General features: G+C 44.8%; 1 protein-coding gene across 16 annotated transcripts in view; it reads left to right on the top strand.

The window, feature by feature from the left end:
- The window catches only part of LOC119436503 (probable E3 ubiquitin-protein ligase HERC4), a 335,733-nt gene that overhangs the window by 280,699 nt on the left and 42,408 nt on the right, over positions 1–12,626 (top strand). For all 16 annotated transcript variants that reach the window (XM_049658143.1, XM_049658141.1, XM_049658148.1 and 13 more), the window contains 2 exons: positions 3,371–3,418; positions 3,504–3,570. In XM_049658143.1, coding sequence (XP_049514100.1) covers positions 3,371–3,418; positions 3,504–3,570 — 115 coding nt within the window. The remainder of the gene's footprint in view (positions 1–3,370; positions 3,419–3,503; positions 3,571–12,626) is intronic.

Raw genomic sequence — 12,626 nt, 5'->3', positions numbered from 1 at the left:
ACTCACAAAAAGCGCATTTTTTGTCAATTTCCCGTGAAGAAATTGAAATTAGTGCTATTTAGATGGTATTGGCAAACTGTCAACCCCCCCCTGGCAGAGATCCTGGGTACGCTACTGGTATTAGACTAATACAAACTTCTATTAGAATTTTTGCTAGGGTGCAGTATAAAGGCACCCAAAGGCCAGTATGAATGTCGGCAAGAGTGATGTTGCTAGCCCCAGTACCAAGAAAGGTAAGAAGCTTGATATGAATGGTGATTTCAAGCTCGCCGTGAACAAGGCAGCCGAGCTCAAGACATGTGTTGCTTTGATGAAGTATGTGATGGGGCTGTAAAGCTGCCGAAGGTTGTTTCAATACAGTTGCCCGCTTTTAATGGTGGTATCAACAACCACAATTTTTTAACAAGAGATTGAAAACCTGTTGCAAGGATGTGACAAGGTAGGCATTTATTTTGACTGAAATCTGGCAATGGGGGAATCACAAGAGGATCATCTCGTTAGCTCAGATTGAGTGCTCAACAGGCTCGATGCAATTGGTTTGAAGCTGAAGAAATGCACATTTGGAGGAGAAGGAGCAGAATACTTTGGCTTCACCATTGATACGGATGATATGCATCCAGTGCCTAAGAGAGTGCAGACAATTGTTCGAGCCTCAGCTCAAAGGATGTGCACAAGCTGCAGATTTTGTGGCTTAATTTTTATTGAAGTTCCTGTTAAAATTGTTGTCTATGTTGCATCCACTGCACTAACTGCCCGAAAATGCGTTGTGACACTGGGAGGTCTGAGTGAAAAAGCAGCATTCAGAGTGATAAAAGGCTGCTTTCATTTGCAGATGTTTTGGTTTATTATTATGTCATGTTACCATTGTTGCAGTGTTATATGATGCATCACCATATGGAATTGGTGCACTGCTGGCTCACAGGTTGAAATTGGTAGGGGAGAAGCCCGTGACATCTGGGCAGCAGTGCCTTACAGAAGCCAAGGAGAACTAGTCAGTTGGAGAGGGAGGTTCTGGCCAAGGTGTTTAGTGGGCTCAATTCTCAAGTTTCAGCTATATGTGTGGGGTTAGCATGAGGAGACATGCACGAATCACAAGCATCTGTTAAGCCTTCTCAGGCACTAGTGTAGGGTTTCTGCTCGGAGTTCACCATGTGTACTGCATTGAGCACTGACACTAAGTGGCTAGAACTACTTTGACATACAGGTCTGTGACGAACTTGATTGATTGAGTAGACTGCCACTGTACATTGTACCTCCTGAAGAAGCAAGCGTTCAAATTTTGATGTCCCAGAACATGCCTTCCCAGGAGTTTTGTCAGCAGGTGTACTGGAGGCTGCAGTGGGCCATGATCCATTGCTAGGTCCATTGTGGATGGTGCTGGGTTGGGTAGCTATGCACCACCAGGAGCTGAAGGGCAGCCGTTTAGGAGCCTGTGTCTGCTGGCAGCGTAAGCCCAGACCACGGAGGAAGATTATTTAGGAGTAGAAACTCCCGTCAGCGCGGGCGCTCGCGTGCGACCAGATAACGTCACATTATTATGCGCCGACGGGGGCGCATGCAGTGGCGGCGCCTTGCGGCACATCATGCAAGCAGCAGCCCGGCGGATCGGTGGTGCCGCTCGGGCGCGTTCTCTTCGGCGGCGCCCGTGTCTCCCGCGCTCAAAGTAGACGACACAGGCGTTCGGCGTTCGCTTCAGCGTGCAAGCCGTAGCGTTGTTTTTGTGGGCCTTTAAGTTAAACAGTAACTGTTCTTGTCGATGTCTGTTCGAGGGCCGTAATACTAACAGCGCTGATACGTGCAGTGTACCCTTGTTCGGAAATTGCTAGCCTAAGATGGGATGCAGGTGGGATGCGTGAGTGCCCTCAGTAGAAGTTGTGAGGCGCGCGGCCGAACGGGAGCAACGCGCGCGGCCGCGAACGAGAGAAACACACGTGACCGGTTGCCTTGGCAACCAAGACGGCGGTAATTTCTTTCTCGGCCGCCAGGTGCCGCCAGCATGATAGTGGCTCCGCGGGCTTGTGACATTATCTGGTCGCCGCAACTGGCGGAGTTTCCACTCCTAAAGGTTTCTTGCTCCGTGGCCCAGACTAGAGATAGCCCGGTGCCCATGGCCTCTGATGTTCAACCAACAGAGGCTCACGCAAGCAATCCTGCAGCTCCAGAAGTGGGCATCTAACCAGCTGGAACTAATCCCAGCATCCCTCCAATGCCACAGACTTCGTTACTTCAAAGGTCCTCAAGAATGCATTTGCCAGTGCAGTGATATTTGCCGTAGCCAAGGAACTTGAGACAAAGGCTTGTTGCAATAATAGATGGCGCTAGCAGACTGCTACAGCACTAGGGGGCGTGTGACTGCACTCCTATATTAGACTTTTAATGCGTCAGAATTTGGAAGGTCATGTGGACGAAAACCCATCTGTTGGCTTGTATATGGCAAAAGAGGAGAGAGGAGTGAAGAGGAAGCTGACGGGAGTGGAAGGAGAGGGGGCACCTGATGGAGGCGGCACGCTTCGTGCGCTGGAATGCGTCCCTGCACAGTTGGTGCTCGGCCGTCAGCAGATGCACTTTGCTCCTTGGCAAGTCTAGACATGTGTTGCATGTCACGGTGGTCACGTTAGTGGCTGTGTTTGTGTTCTGTGGGCTGTATAGTTAAAGTAATGATAGGCAGGGCAAAAACTAATGCTAATGCATTACTGTCACATGAATCCCATTGATCGCCTTAATTTTTGGTGTGGTACCCACAGTTGAATTTGTCCATCAAGGCAGGGTTGTCATTCTACTTTTAATGAACATTGTTCTAACTCGTAACAATTTCAAATTCTGCCATCAAGATTTCCTGCTGTCACAGGTTTGGAATTGACAAGATGCTTTTTTTTTTTTTTTTTTTTTTATGGCACTTTTCCTTCCTAAAGGCTTGCTTGGGGTACATCGAACATCACTGGTTGAATGGCTTGACACATATTTTTAAGCACATGCTACGACATGATGGTAACTTCACAAAATTATCTTGCTGTGGAGCATAATTTCTATCGCATCTTCAGTATGAAAAAATTCTCTGAGTATTTTTTTTTTTTTTTTGAGGTGAAGCATTTTAGCTAAATGGCAATATTTTTTTTAATTATATTTTTATAGAAATGCTTTTGCACCTCTAATACCTGCATGGCTAGTCTAAGCAGCAGCTTCAGGGATGAAATTTGGCACCTATTGCAGCTTCGTACAAAAAAAAAAAGAAAAAAAAAACATAATAAAAGATTATTACTGTGTGTGGTGCACAGAACATGCATAGGTGTGGGGGAAGGAAAATAATTTCAGAGTGTTTAAATAAAAATATTTCTTATCTTTGTACTGACTAGCTCTTACACTTGCACAGGAAACCAACTCTGAAGGATTTGCAAGACCTCTCCCCTACATTAGCCAAGTAAGTAGGCTGTATTTTCATGATTTAATAGATACAGCAAAGGTCGATAAAGCCTTGATCACATTCTGTTTCATATGGAATGCAGGGGTCTGCAAAACCTGTTGGACTATGATGGAGATGACCTGGAAAACACATTTTTTCTAACATTTGAGGTAATTACCCTTATTAAAGTGTGACACTAATGTGCATCATTCTAGTTACCACTAGGGCCCAGTTTCTTTGTTGTTCACTTTGTTGCTGCTGTGCATGAGGTCAGGTTTAATTTTCTAGCCTCCCCCCCGGGGGAGGGTGCAACACTCTAGTGGCGATATAATATGCAATAGCACCCACATTATTGAGATTTCACAGCACATTAAACATATATACATATACAGTGGGCCAAAGTAATCACAGCTCATTAATACAGTATCTTTCGTAGCTCATGCTTCTCTATAGATGCTAAATCCTATCAGGTATTATTGTTAGCATGCATTCTTTTAATATGATAATACCTTTTCTAGCTGCATCAGAATTCTTATATTCTAATGTCATGATGGCCTAAAAATGGTGCGTGTTGTTATAAATATTGTTATGGGGAGAAAAGGCACTTGGCAATATATTTACACGATGTATACAACGGGTAGAAGACAGGCATACAAGATGAAGCCCACGCACGCGATTATCAGCGATTGTCGTCTTTGTCAGTCTCGTCATCATCATTCGCTACTACAGCGCCTCGTAGCAATATGATCCAACAAAACTATTGAAGTGCACGTATCTCGTCTTGAAAGCGCTTCGCCATAGTATCTCAATTATTTCCTTCGTGCACTGTGTGTACAATTTTACGTGCCACAATAATACCCAAAAGTACTCATGAACATAATCATTAAAATATTACATACATCTTGGGACGCTCCTAATTGGACCCACACTCTAAAGAACGTTTACACCCTTTGGGTTGTATCTTGTCCCCAAACAATAATCGTCATCTGTCTTCTCCGCATTTCTCTTCTTTAAGGCTGCGAGCCCAGACTTTCTAGTCACGAAAGGCTTGCGCGTTATCAGCGTAACACAGCATTCTTGGCAGGAAAGTAGCGAGCATCGAGTTTTCAAGAAAGGAAACACAATCAAGGCAGATGACGATTATTGTTTGGCGACAAGATATGACCCAAAGGGTGTAAACTTTTTTAGAGTTCATCCTTCAAAATTAATTGTGTGGAAAGAGTGCTAGATAAAAAGCAGAACATAAATAGACATCTGGGTTTTTGATTGTGGCACCAGTATGTAGTCATGTAGTGGATTCTTGTCTTTTATTATTTTTTTAGAATGATTCACATCAGGAAAACTTTGCAAGTGGCTGGGTGTTTTCCAAGCACACTGCATGTAAAATAGCCTATTATACTTCCATATCTGAAGAACTTATGAGAGCGAGCACCGAGTTCACATTTGTGGGCACAACAAAATGCCCTGAAATTTGCATATTAATATTTTTTCTGCTGCTGTATTGTTTTAGTGATACTGAAAATGCAAGAAATGTCTTAAAAATACATTAATTTGCAACTGTTGGGATTAATTGGCACTCGAAGGGGTTATACGAATCTTCTGGTATCACATCAGATATATATACAATGCAAAATTTATATCAGAAATGCCTGAAATAATTATCTTGATGCAGCAAAAATTGCACTTGAATAAGTTTATTCACATCTGAAAATTTTCTGCACATTTGCCGACTAAATTTTCCAATATGGCCATCAACATGTCTGAATAGTAGGGGCAGTCCAAGGAAAGGAATTAATGGGAAAGTAATCTATTGCCTTTCACAACACCATCAACATGGGAAGCCTCATAAGACTTTTTCTGAATCTTGAGCGTCATTTCATTAATATGTATTCGACATTTCATTATGAGGCAGCCATTTTGCATTCAACCACTTGGTAGTCTGATGTATTGTCACATGTCACCAACTCGCAGTGGCAGTTGAGGTTTCACGGTTAGAATTCACTTTGGCAGTTTTGCCTACATATGAGCTTTTTCCATTGCACACTTAACTTCTTCAAAGTGGGTTCACAGAGACCACCATTTGGACCTTGTGGTGTCTCACACATGCTCTGGGACAAAGGAACGACAACACAGTAGTGCAAACAATCAAAAGGGCATTTATTGCACCTTTCATACACTAATGCACACTAGCCGAAAAACAACCAATAGAACATTGACATGGGCGCGCGACAAATCAAGGAAGTCCGACTCACCGCGACCCGATAGCGAGCGAATATGTTTGCCCCATGCTGTGACACCATCGCCTAGTCGTTCACGTGCACAGTCACGCGAACGGTGGCGCGCTCGAATGATCCGTGTTCGTCCATACTGGTGTCCTTCTCTTAGCCTCGCGCCGTGGCTAAGAGAAGTGGGCCGGAGCACGCGCGAATCGTTCGTGCGTGTTGGTCGCCGATCCCAAGCCAAAGAGGAAGCGCCCTCGACCTTGCTCTCCCAAGTCACCCTGCCGTTCGGTGGCGTTAGCATCGCGACACTCGCGCCATCTCTCGCAATGCGCCGCAACCACCACGACCGCCGTCAGTCGGCACTTAGCCATGCGGTGAAGCTGGATTACAGGAGACGCGTGAGAGTCGCGCATCCCCACAACCTGCATGCCCATGCAGCTCACCTCTAGCTTAATAATTGTTCTAGCACTGTAAAAAACATGAAACACTGAGAACTAATATGCTTGCTTTCAAAAAAAAAGTTGTGCTGGTTTGCCAAGCTTGAATGTAATGTACAGAGACCACATAACAAGATGCTGCACGTATGATTAGCAAAGCTTGAATTTGACTTCTAGCACCATTTCAACCATACTTTTTTTTTTTTTTGGAGCTCTGCTCACCTAGATGGCAAGTCCTCAGCTGAAAGATGGGACATCATGCTGAATCAACTAAGATCTCCTTACTGTTAGCCTTCACTTTTGGAAAGTAGGGACTTGTAAAGCCATTGAAACCAAGTACCGTGGAACCTCGTCGATACAATTCTGCCTAATACGTCTTTTGGGATAATACGTTTTATTTTTATTTTCCCTATAATACGATTTGGTTGGATAATACGTTGGATGTTACGATTTTCGGATGATACGGTTTATTTTCCGGTTCCCGTGAAGATCGTACCAACGAGGTTCCACTGTATTGTCACCCAGCTAGTACAGCTAAAATAGTTGACCAACGACAGATTGGCAAAAAAAAAATGTCTGCCTTAAGCAATGGCTGGTCCTGGGAGAGTGCGCGTGCAACCACGAACTTCGTCGTTCTCGCTTCAAGGGGCCAGTGTCATCACGTGCCAACTTATTTCGCGTCAGTATATTGGCAACAACATGAACGATGGCAGCTTTGTCATGGCCACAATGTTTGCAACATCACGCATGTTGGCCATGTCCAACAAACTGAGTGAGGTGGCACGTTGCATCAGAAATTTTTATGTACGTTGGGGGGTTTCATACCTGCTTTTGAGACAAAGAAATGACAACACAGTAGTGCAAACAATCAAAAGGGGCATTTATTGCACCTTTTTATACTCAAATCTAGCCAGCCAAATTACTATCAATCCCAGTGCCCCACTCAAAAGCCTCGCGAGACATTCCCACAGAGCGTGCCAGCTGGCATGCGAGAAGTCCGCACACGTCGCCGACCATAATGGATGCTAACGCCTAATCGTTTGTGTGTCATCATCATCATCATCAGCCTATGTTTATGTCCACTGCAGGACGAACGCCTCTCCCTGCGATCTCCAATTACCCCTGTCTTGCGCCAGCTGATTCCAACTTGCGCCTGCAAATTTTCTAACTTCATCACCCCACCTAGTTTTCTGCCGTCCTCGACTGCGCTTCCCTTCTCTTGGTATCCATTCTGTAACCCTAATGGTCCACCGGTTATCCATCCTACACATTACATGGCCTGCCGAGCTCCACTTTTTCCGCTTACCGTATTTACTTGATTGTAATGAGCACCCGTTTTCTGTGACCAAAAGAGAGGAAAAAAATTATTTACAGTACCGCGCACCTCATGCTTTAATGCAAAAATACAACTATCGCTCAAGATTTTCTCCCAATACACTAAAGTTGCGATGAACAAAAAATTCCCAGTTTCGCCCGAAAGGCGAAGCATCGATCTCGGCAGTAAGTTAGCAGACAGCTATACAAAGTAAGGGTAGTAGTTTTATCGGCCGTAAAAACTTGTAAACGTTCGCTGTTTAACTAAATTGGTAGACTAATGCCTAGGCACACGTACTACTGCACATGGTCGAAGCTACGGGAGCTAGGCTCGAAGTGCGTAGGAGGCGGCCATATTGAAATGCCGATGATGATATGGTAGCACAAATTTAGGGTCGTACTCAATTCTAACGCGAACATAATTCTTGGACCCTTTTTATCGGAAAAAAAGTGCACATTAGATTCGAGTAAATATATGTAATATCAACTAGAATATCGGCTATCTCCATTTGTTCTCTGATCCACACCGCTCTCTTCCTGTTTCTTAACGTCAGGTCTAACATTTTTCGTTCCATCGCTCTTTGTGCGGTCCTTAACTTGTTCTCGAGCTTCTTTGTTAACCTCCAAGTTTCTGCCCCATATGTTAGCACCGGTAGAATGCAATGATTGTATACACTTTTCTTTTCAACTACAGTGGTAAGCTCCCAGTCAGGATTTGGCAATGCCTGTTGTACGCACTCCAACCCAATTTTATTCTTCTGTAAATTTCCTTCTCATGATCAGGGTCCCGTGTGAGTAATTAACCTAGATAAACGTACTCCTTTACAGACTTAAGAGGCTGACTGGCGATCCTGAATTCTTTTTCCCTTCAGGCTATTGAACATTATCTTTGTCTTTTGCATATTAATCTTCAACCCCACTTTTACACTTTCGCAGTTTAGGCCCTCAATCATTTGTTGTAATTGGTCCCCATCATTGCTAAATAGGAGAATCTTCTGCAGCCCTTGAGGGCTGCAGAAGATAGCGCCAACATTTCCCTTTCCACACGAACCACTTACTACTGCCAACGGGAAGTTGCTGAGATATTCGCCGTTGATCCTCAGTCCTAAGCCTTCCCAGTCTAAAAGCTTGAATACTTCTTCTAAGCATGTAGTGAAAAGCATTGGAGAGATTATGTCTCCTTGCCTGACCCCTTTTCTGATAGGTAACTTTCTACTTGTGGAGAACCAAAGTAGTTGTGTGTGGAATCTTTGTTGATATTTGCCAAAATATTCACGTATGCCTCCTGTACTCCTTGATTACGCAGTGCCTCTATGAGCTGGTATCTCTACTGAATCAAATGCCTTTTCATAATCTATGAAAGCCATATAGAGAGGCTGATCATACTCCGCAGATTTCTCGATTACCTGATTGATGACATGGATATGATCCTTTGTAGAATATCCCTTCCTGAAGCCAGCCTCTTCTCTTGGTTGACTGAAGTCAAGTGTTGCCCTGATTCTGTTCGAAATTGTCTTGGTGAATATTTTATACAATTTTGAAAGCAAGCTAATGGGTCTGTATTTCAATTCTTTAACGTCTCCCTTCTTATGCATTGGTATAATGTTGGCGTTCATCCAGCTCTCTGGTACACTTGAAGTAGTGAGGCATTGCGGGTAAAGGGCCGCAAGCTTTTCAAGCATGATATCTCCTCCATCTTTGTTCTCATGTACCGTGACAAATGGTGGCGCATTCAAACAATTGAATTCGTCCATCCCAGTGCTCCTGTCAAAAGCCTCACAAGACAGTCCCACAGAGCATGCCGGCTGGCGTGCGAAAAGTCTGCACACGTCGCCGACCACAAGCCAAAAAAGGGAGAGACTCCCTTTTGCACTCGAGTAAACCCGCTCTTAGGCAGCATTAGCCCTGCAACACTCGTGCGATCTCGCATAATATTCTGCAACTACATCAACCACATACGGCTCTTAGCTACGTGGCGGTGGCGGAGCCGAATTACAGGAGAGGCGAGTGCCTTGTGGGGAAAACAACTTAATGGGGTGCGAGAGAGTTGAGCGTCCCCACAACGTCCAGCCAGCACAATTCTGAAAGCTGTAAAATTGTACTTAAATGCCTTCTCAAACATTCTCAGATGCCATGGCATGCCTCAGGATGGCTTTGGTGCATTGCTGTTCATTGCTTTTGTTCTTATAATTACTGCTAGCAACAACTTCCACTGCTCAGTGCTTGCCATTATGCTGCTTGTAAGCCTGACTCCTTATTCTATCCTGATTGTATCCATCATACTGGCACAACAGTGTGGAAGCCTCATGGCACTTAAAGTTTACAGAATGTAGACTATGTGGTCAGTGGTTATAGTACAGGCGATGTGTGGGGGCTTGGAAAGTGCATGCAGGGCAAGTTGGTGCAAGTGGCGTGCCAACACGCACTCTTCTGGCTGGAACTTGACTCCTCGCCCTAAAAAAAAAACAAATGTGTTGTTGCCCTGTCACGATGTTACTTCCAGTGGTTGTGACTTGTGTATCATATCACTTAGAATGGCATGGAAGAGCATTTGGAACTTACGAAATATTGAACATCGTACACAATGCACTAGGCCAAAGAATTTTGTAAATTCATGTCTATATTATAGCACATATTTACTTCATTCAGTACATCAGTCGTTAAGCTTTCCGATTAACTGAAGTACTGTGTACGACATTTATTAATTTCTTGATGTGCTGCTCCAGTTTAAAAACTGGCTGCATATTTCACTCTTTCTTTCTCCATGTCATGCATGAGTTTTGGACAGGGATTTTTTTTTGCCTCAGGATGTTGTGCAATATGGCCTCTTCAAATGGATTATACAGTTAAACCTGGATATAACGAAATTGACAAATTCCGGAAAAACTTCGTTATAAAGAGGATTTCGTTATATGCAGGTTCGGCATGAAAATTCGAAAAAGAAACGCTTACCGTATTTACTCGATTCTAACGCGCCCTCGATTGTAATGCGCACTTGTTTTCTGTGACCAAAAGAGAAGGAAAAAAATCCTTTACAGTACCGCGCACCTCATGCTTTCATACAGTAATACAACTATCGCTCAAGATTTACTCCCAATACACTAAAGTTGCGATGAAAAAAAAGTGCTAGTTTTGCGCAAAAGGCAAAGCATCGATTGCGACAGCAAATTAGCAGACAGCTATACGAAAATAAGATAGTAGTTTTATCGGCCGTATAAACTTGCAAATATTGGCTGTTTAACTAAATTGGTAGCACCCGTGCCTAAGCACCCGTGCTTTCATACAGAAATACAACTATCGCTTAATATTTACTCCCAATACACTAAAGTTGCGATGAAAAGAAAGTCCCAGTTTCACCCGAAAGGTGTAGCATCGATTGCGACAGTAAATTAGCAGACAGCTATACGAAGTAAGGATAGTACAGCGTAGACCGCTTATAACGTAAGTTGCTGGAGTCGCGAATATCTGCACTATAAGCGGTACCGCACTATAACCAAAACAACGATTTTCAAGCCCTGCATGTATGCAAAACATGTAGACCAAGCATGTAGATATGCTTTGTACTATCGCGCGCACATCGCGATTACATTTTTGCCAGTGAGCTGGCGAAAACATAATCGCGATGTAGCTGGTGCTCTTCAAGCTCGACAGCTTTGCACCAAGTCAAAACGAAACAACCGTTCGCCGCAACCGCTGCTTAAAAAACCGTGACCGCTATCGACGCGATTATGAACGGCGACTTTGCGGTGCTGAAGGCACGCGCGTGACGCACGCACCGAGTCTGGACGAATTAACTACCATTCGCTGCAACAACCGCAGTCGAAACTGCGGTCGCTATCTACGCGATCATCTATGGCAACTACGCGGTTTTTTTAGGCATGCGGCCGACGCACGTACCGAGTAAAAACGAAACTACTGTTCGCCACAACCGCTGCGGAGAAAACCGCGGCTGCTATCGACGCGATCGTGGATGATGACAACGCAGTTCCGAAAGCCCGCGGCCATCGCGGTGTTGTGCGCAGCAGTAAATGCAAGAATACAGGCTTTAAAGACACAACACCGGAACGCTTTGTTGCTGTCATTCACGTATGATTTCCGCTGACTGTGGAGATGCGGACTCCGCCTTTTAGCTTCGGTTGGACGCTAGCGCCATTCTTGCTCTTTTGCGTCACACATTTGCGGCGCTCCTCGCTCACCGAGCTACGAAAGTAGTCCGAATTAACCGATGCGCGGCCAAATAAGTCCGACTTAACGAGAGTTTGATTGCATTGAATAATGCATAAGCTGGCCGGGAGCTGCACCTTGTTGAGAAGCGTGCTCGCTGCCACCCTTGTCGGGGAAATTTTTCTGCGGAAGCCGCATTATAACCGGTATCTCGTCGGCTGCACTGTAAGCGGTATGCATATACATGGAGTTCTATGGCAGGGTAAACGGGAGTCGGAAAAGCCTGCGTTGTAGCCAGTTCTAAACGGTTATAAGTGGTCTATACTGTAGTTTTATCGGCCGTATAAACTTGTAAACATTCACTGTTTAACTAAATTGGTAGACTAATGCCTAAGCACACGTACTACAGCACATAGTCGAAGCTACGGGAGATAGGTTCGAAGTGTGTAGGAGACGGCCATATTGAAATGCCGATGGCGATATCGTAGTGCAACTTTAGGGTCGTACTTGATTCTAATGCACAGGCAATTTTTGGACCTGTTTTATCAACATTGGCAACATCACTAGAAAAGGAGAGTGCTGGCTTGGTGGGCTAGGCCAGCTGCAGCAAGCGGCGGGATCAGGTTTGAATGAAGGGAGGGGGAAAGGTCACGCCTGCAGCGGCAAGATCGCCGGGTCGAGGGATGCAGGCCCACCTCGCGTACGCTCGCATGCACGCACACGTGCGCTCGCTCTCGTCTCACAGTCGCCGTGAATCCGAGTGCGCCAAGCGCGCCGCCGCCGCTTCGCATTCCGTCACGGCGGAGAAGGTGCTTCCGGTTGCTGCTTGCACAAAAGTGACAAAATTTGGGGCAAAATCTCGAGGTTGTCGGCAGGGAAAATTTGTTATTTCGAGAGGGTCTCCCGCTGCCCCTTCGTTACGTAGAGGTCACAAATACATGTGCTTCTATGGAGTAACGGCGGGGAATAGAAAAACTTTGTTATATATTCAGGAATTCGTGATATGGAGGTTCGTTATAAGCAGGTTTAACTGTATTTGGAGAGGTAGACATTACTTGTATGACAAATTGCAGTGTTGAGATAGGTAAT

The sequence above is a fragment of the Dermacentor silvarum genome, chromosome 1, assembly GCF_013339745.2.
Source record: "Dermacentor silvarum isolate Dsil-2018 chromosome 1, BIME_Dsil_1.4, whole genome shotgun sequence".
NCBI classification, from domain to species: domain Eukaryota; kingdom Metazoa; phylum Arthropoda; class Arachnida; order Ixodida; family Ixodidae; genus Dermacentor; species Dermacentor silvarum.
This window is presented reverse-complemented; position numbering and strand designations above follow the sequence as displayed.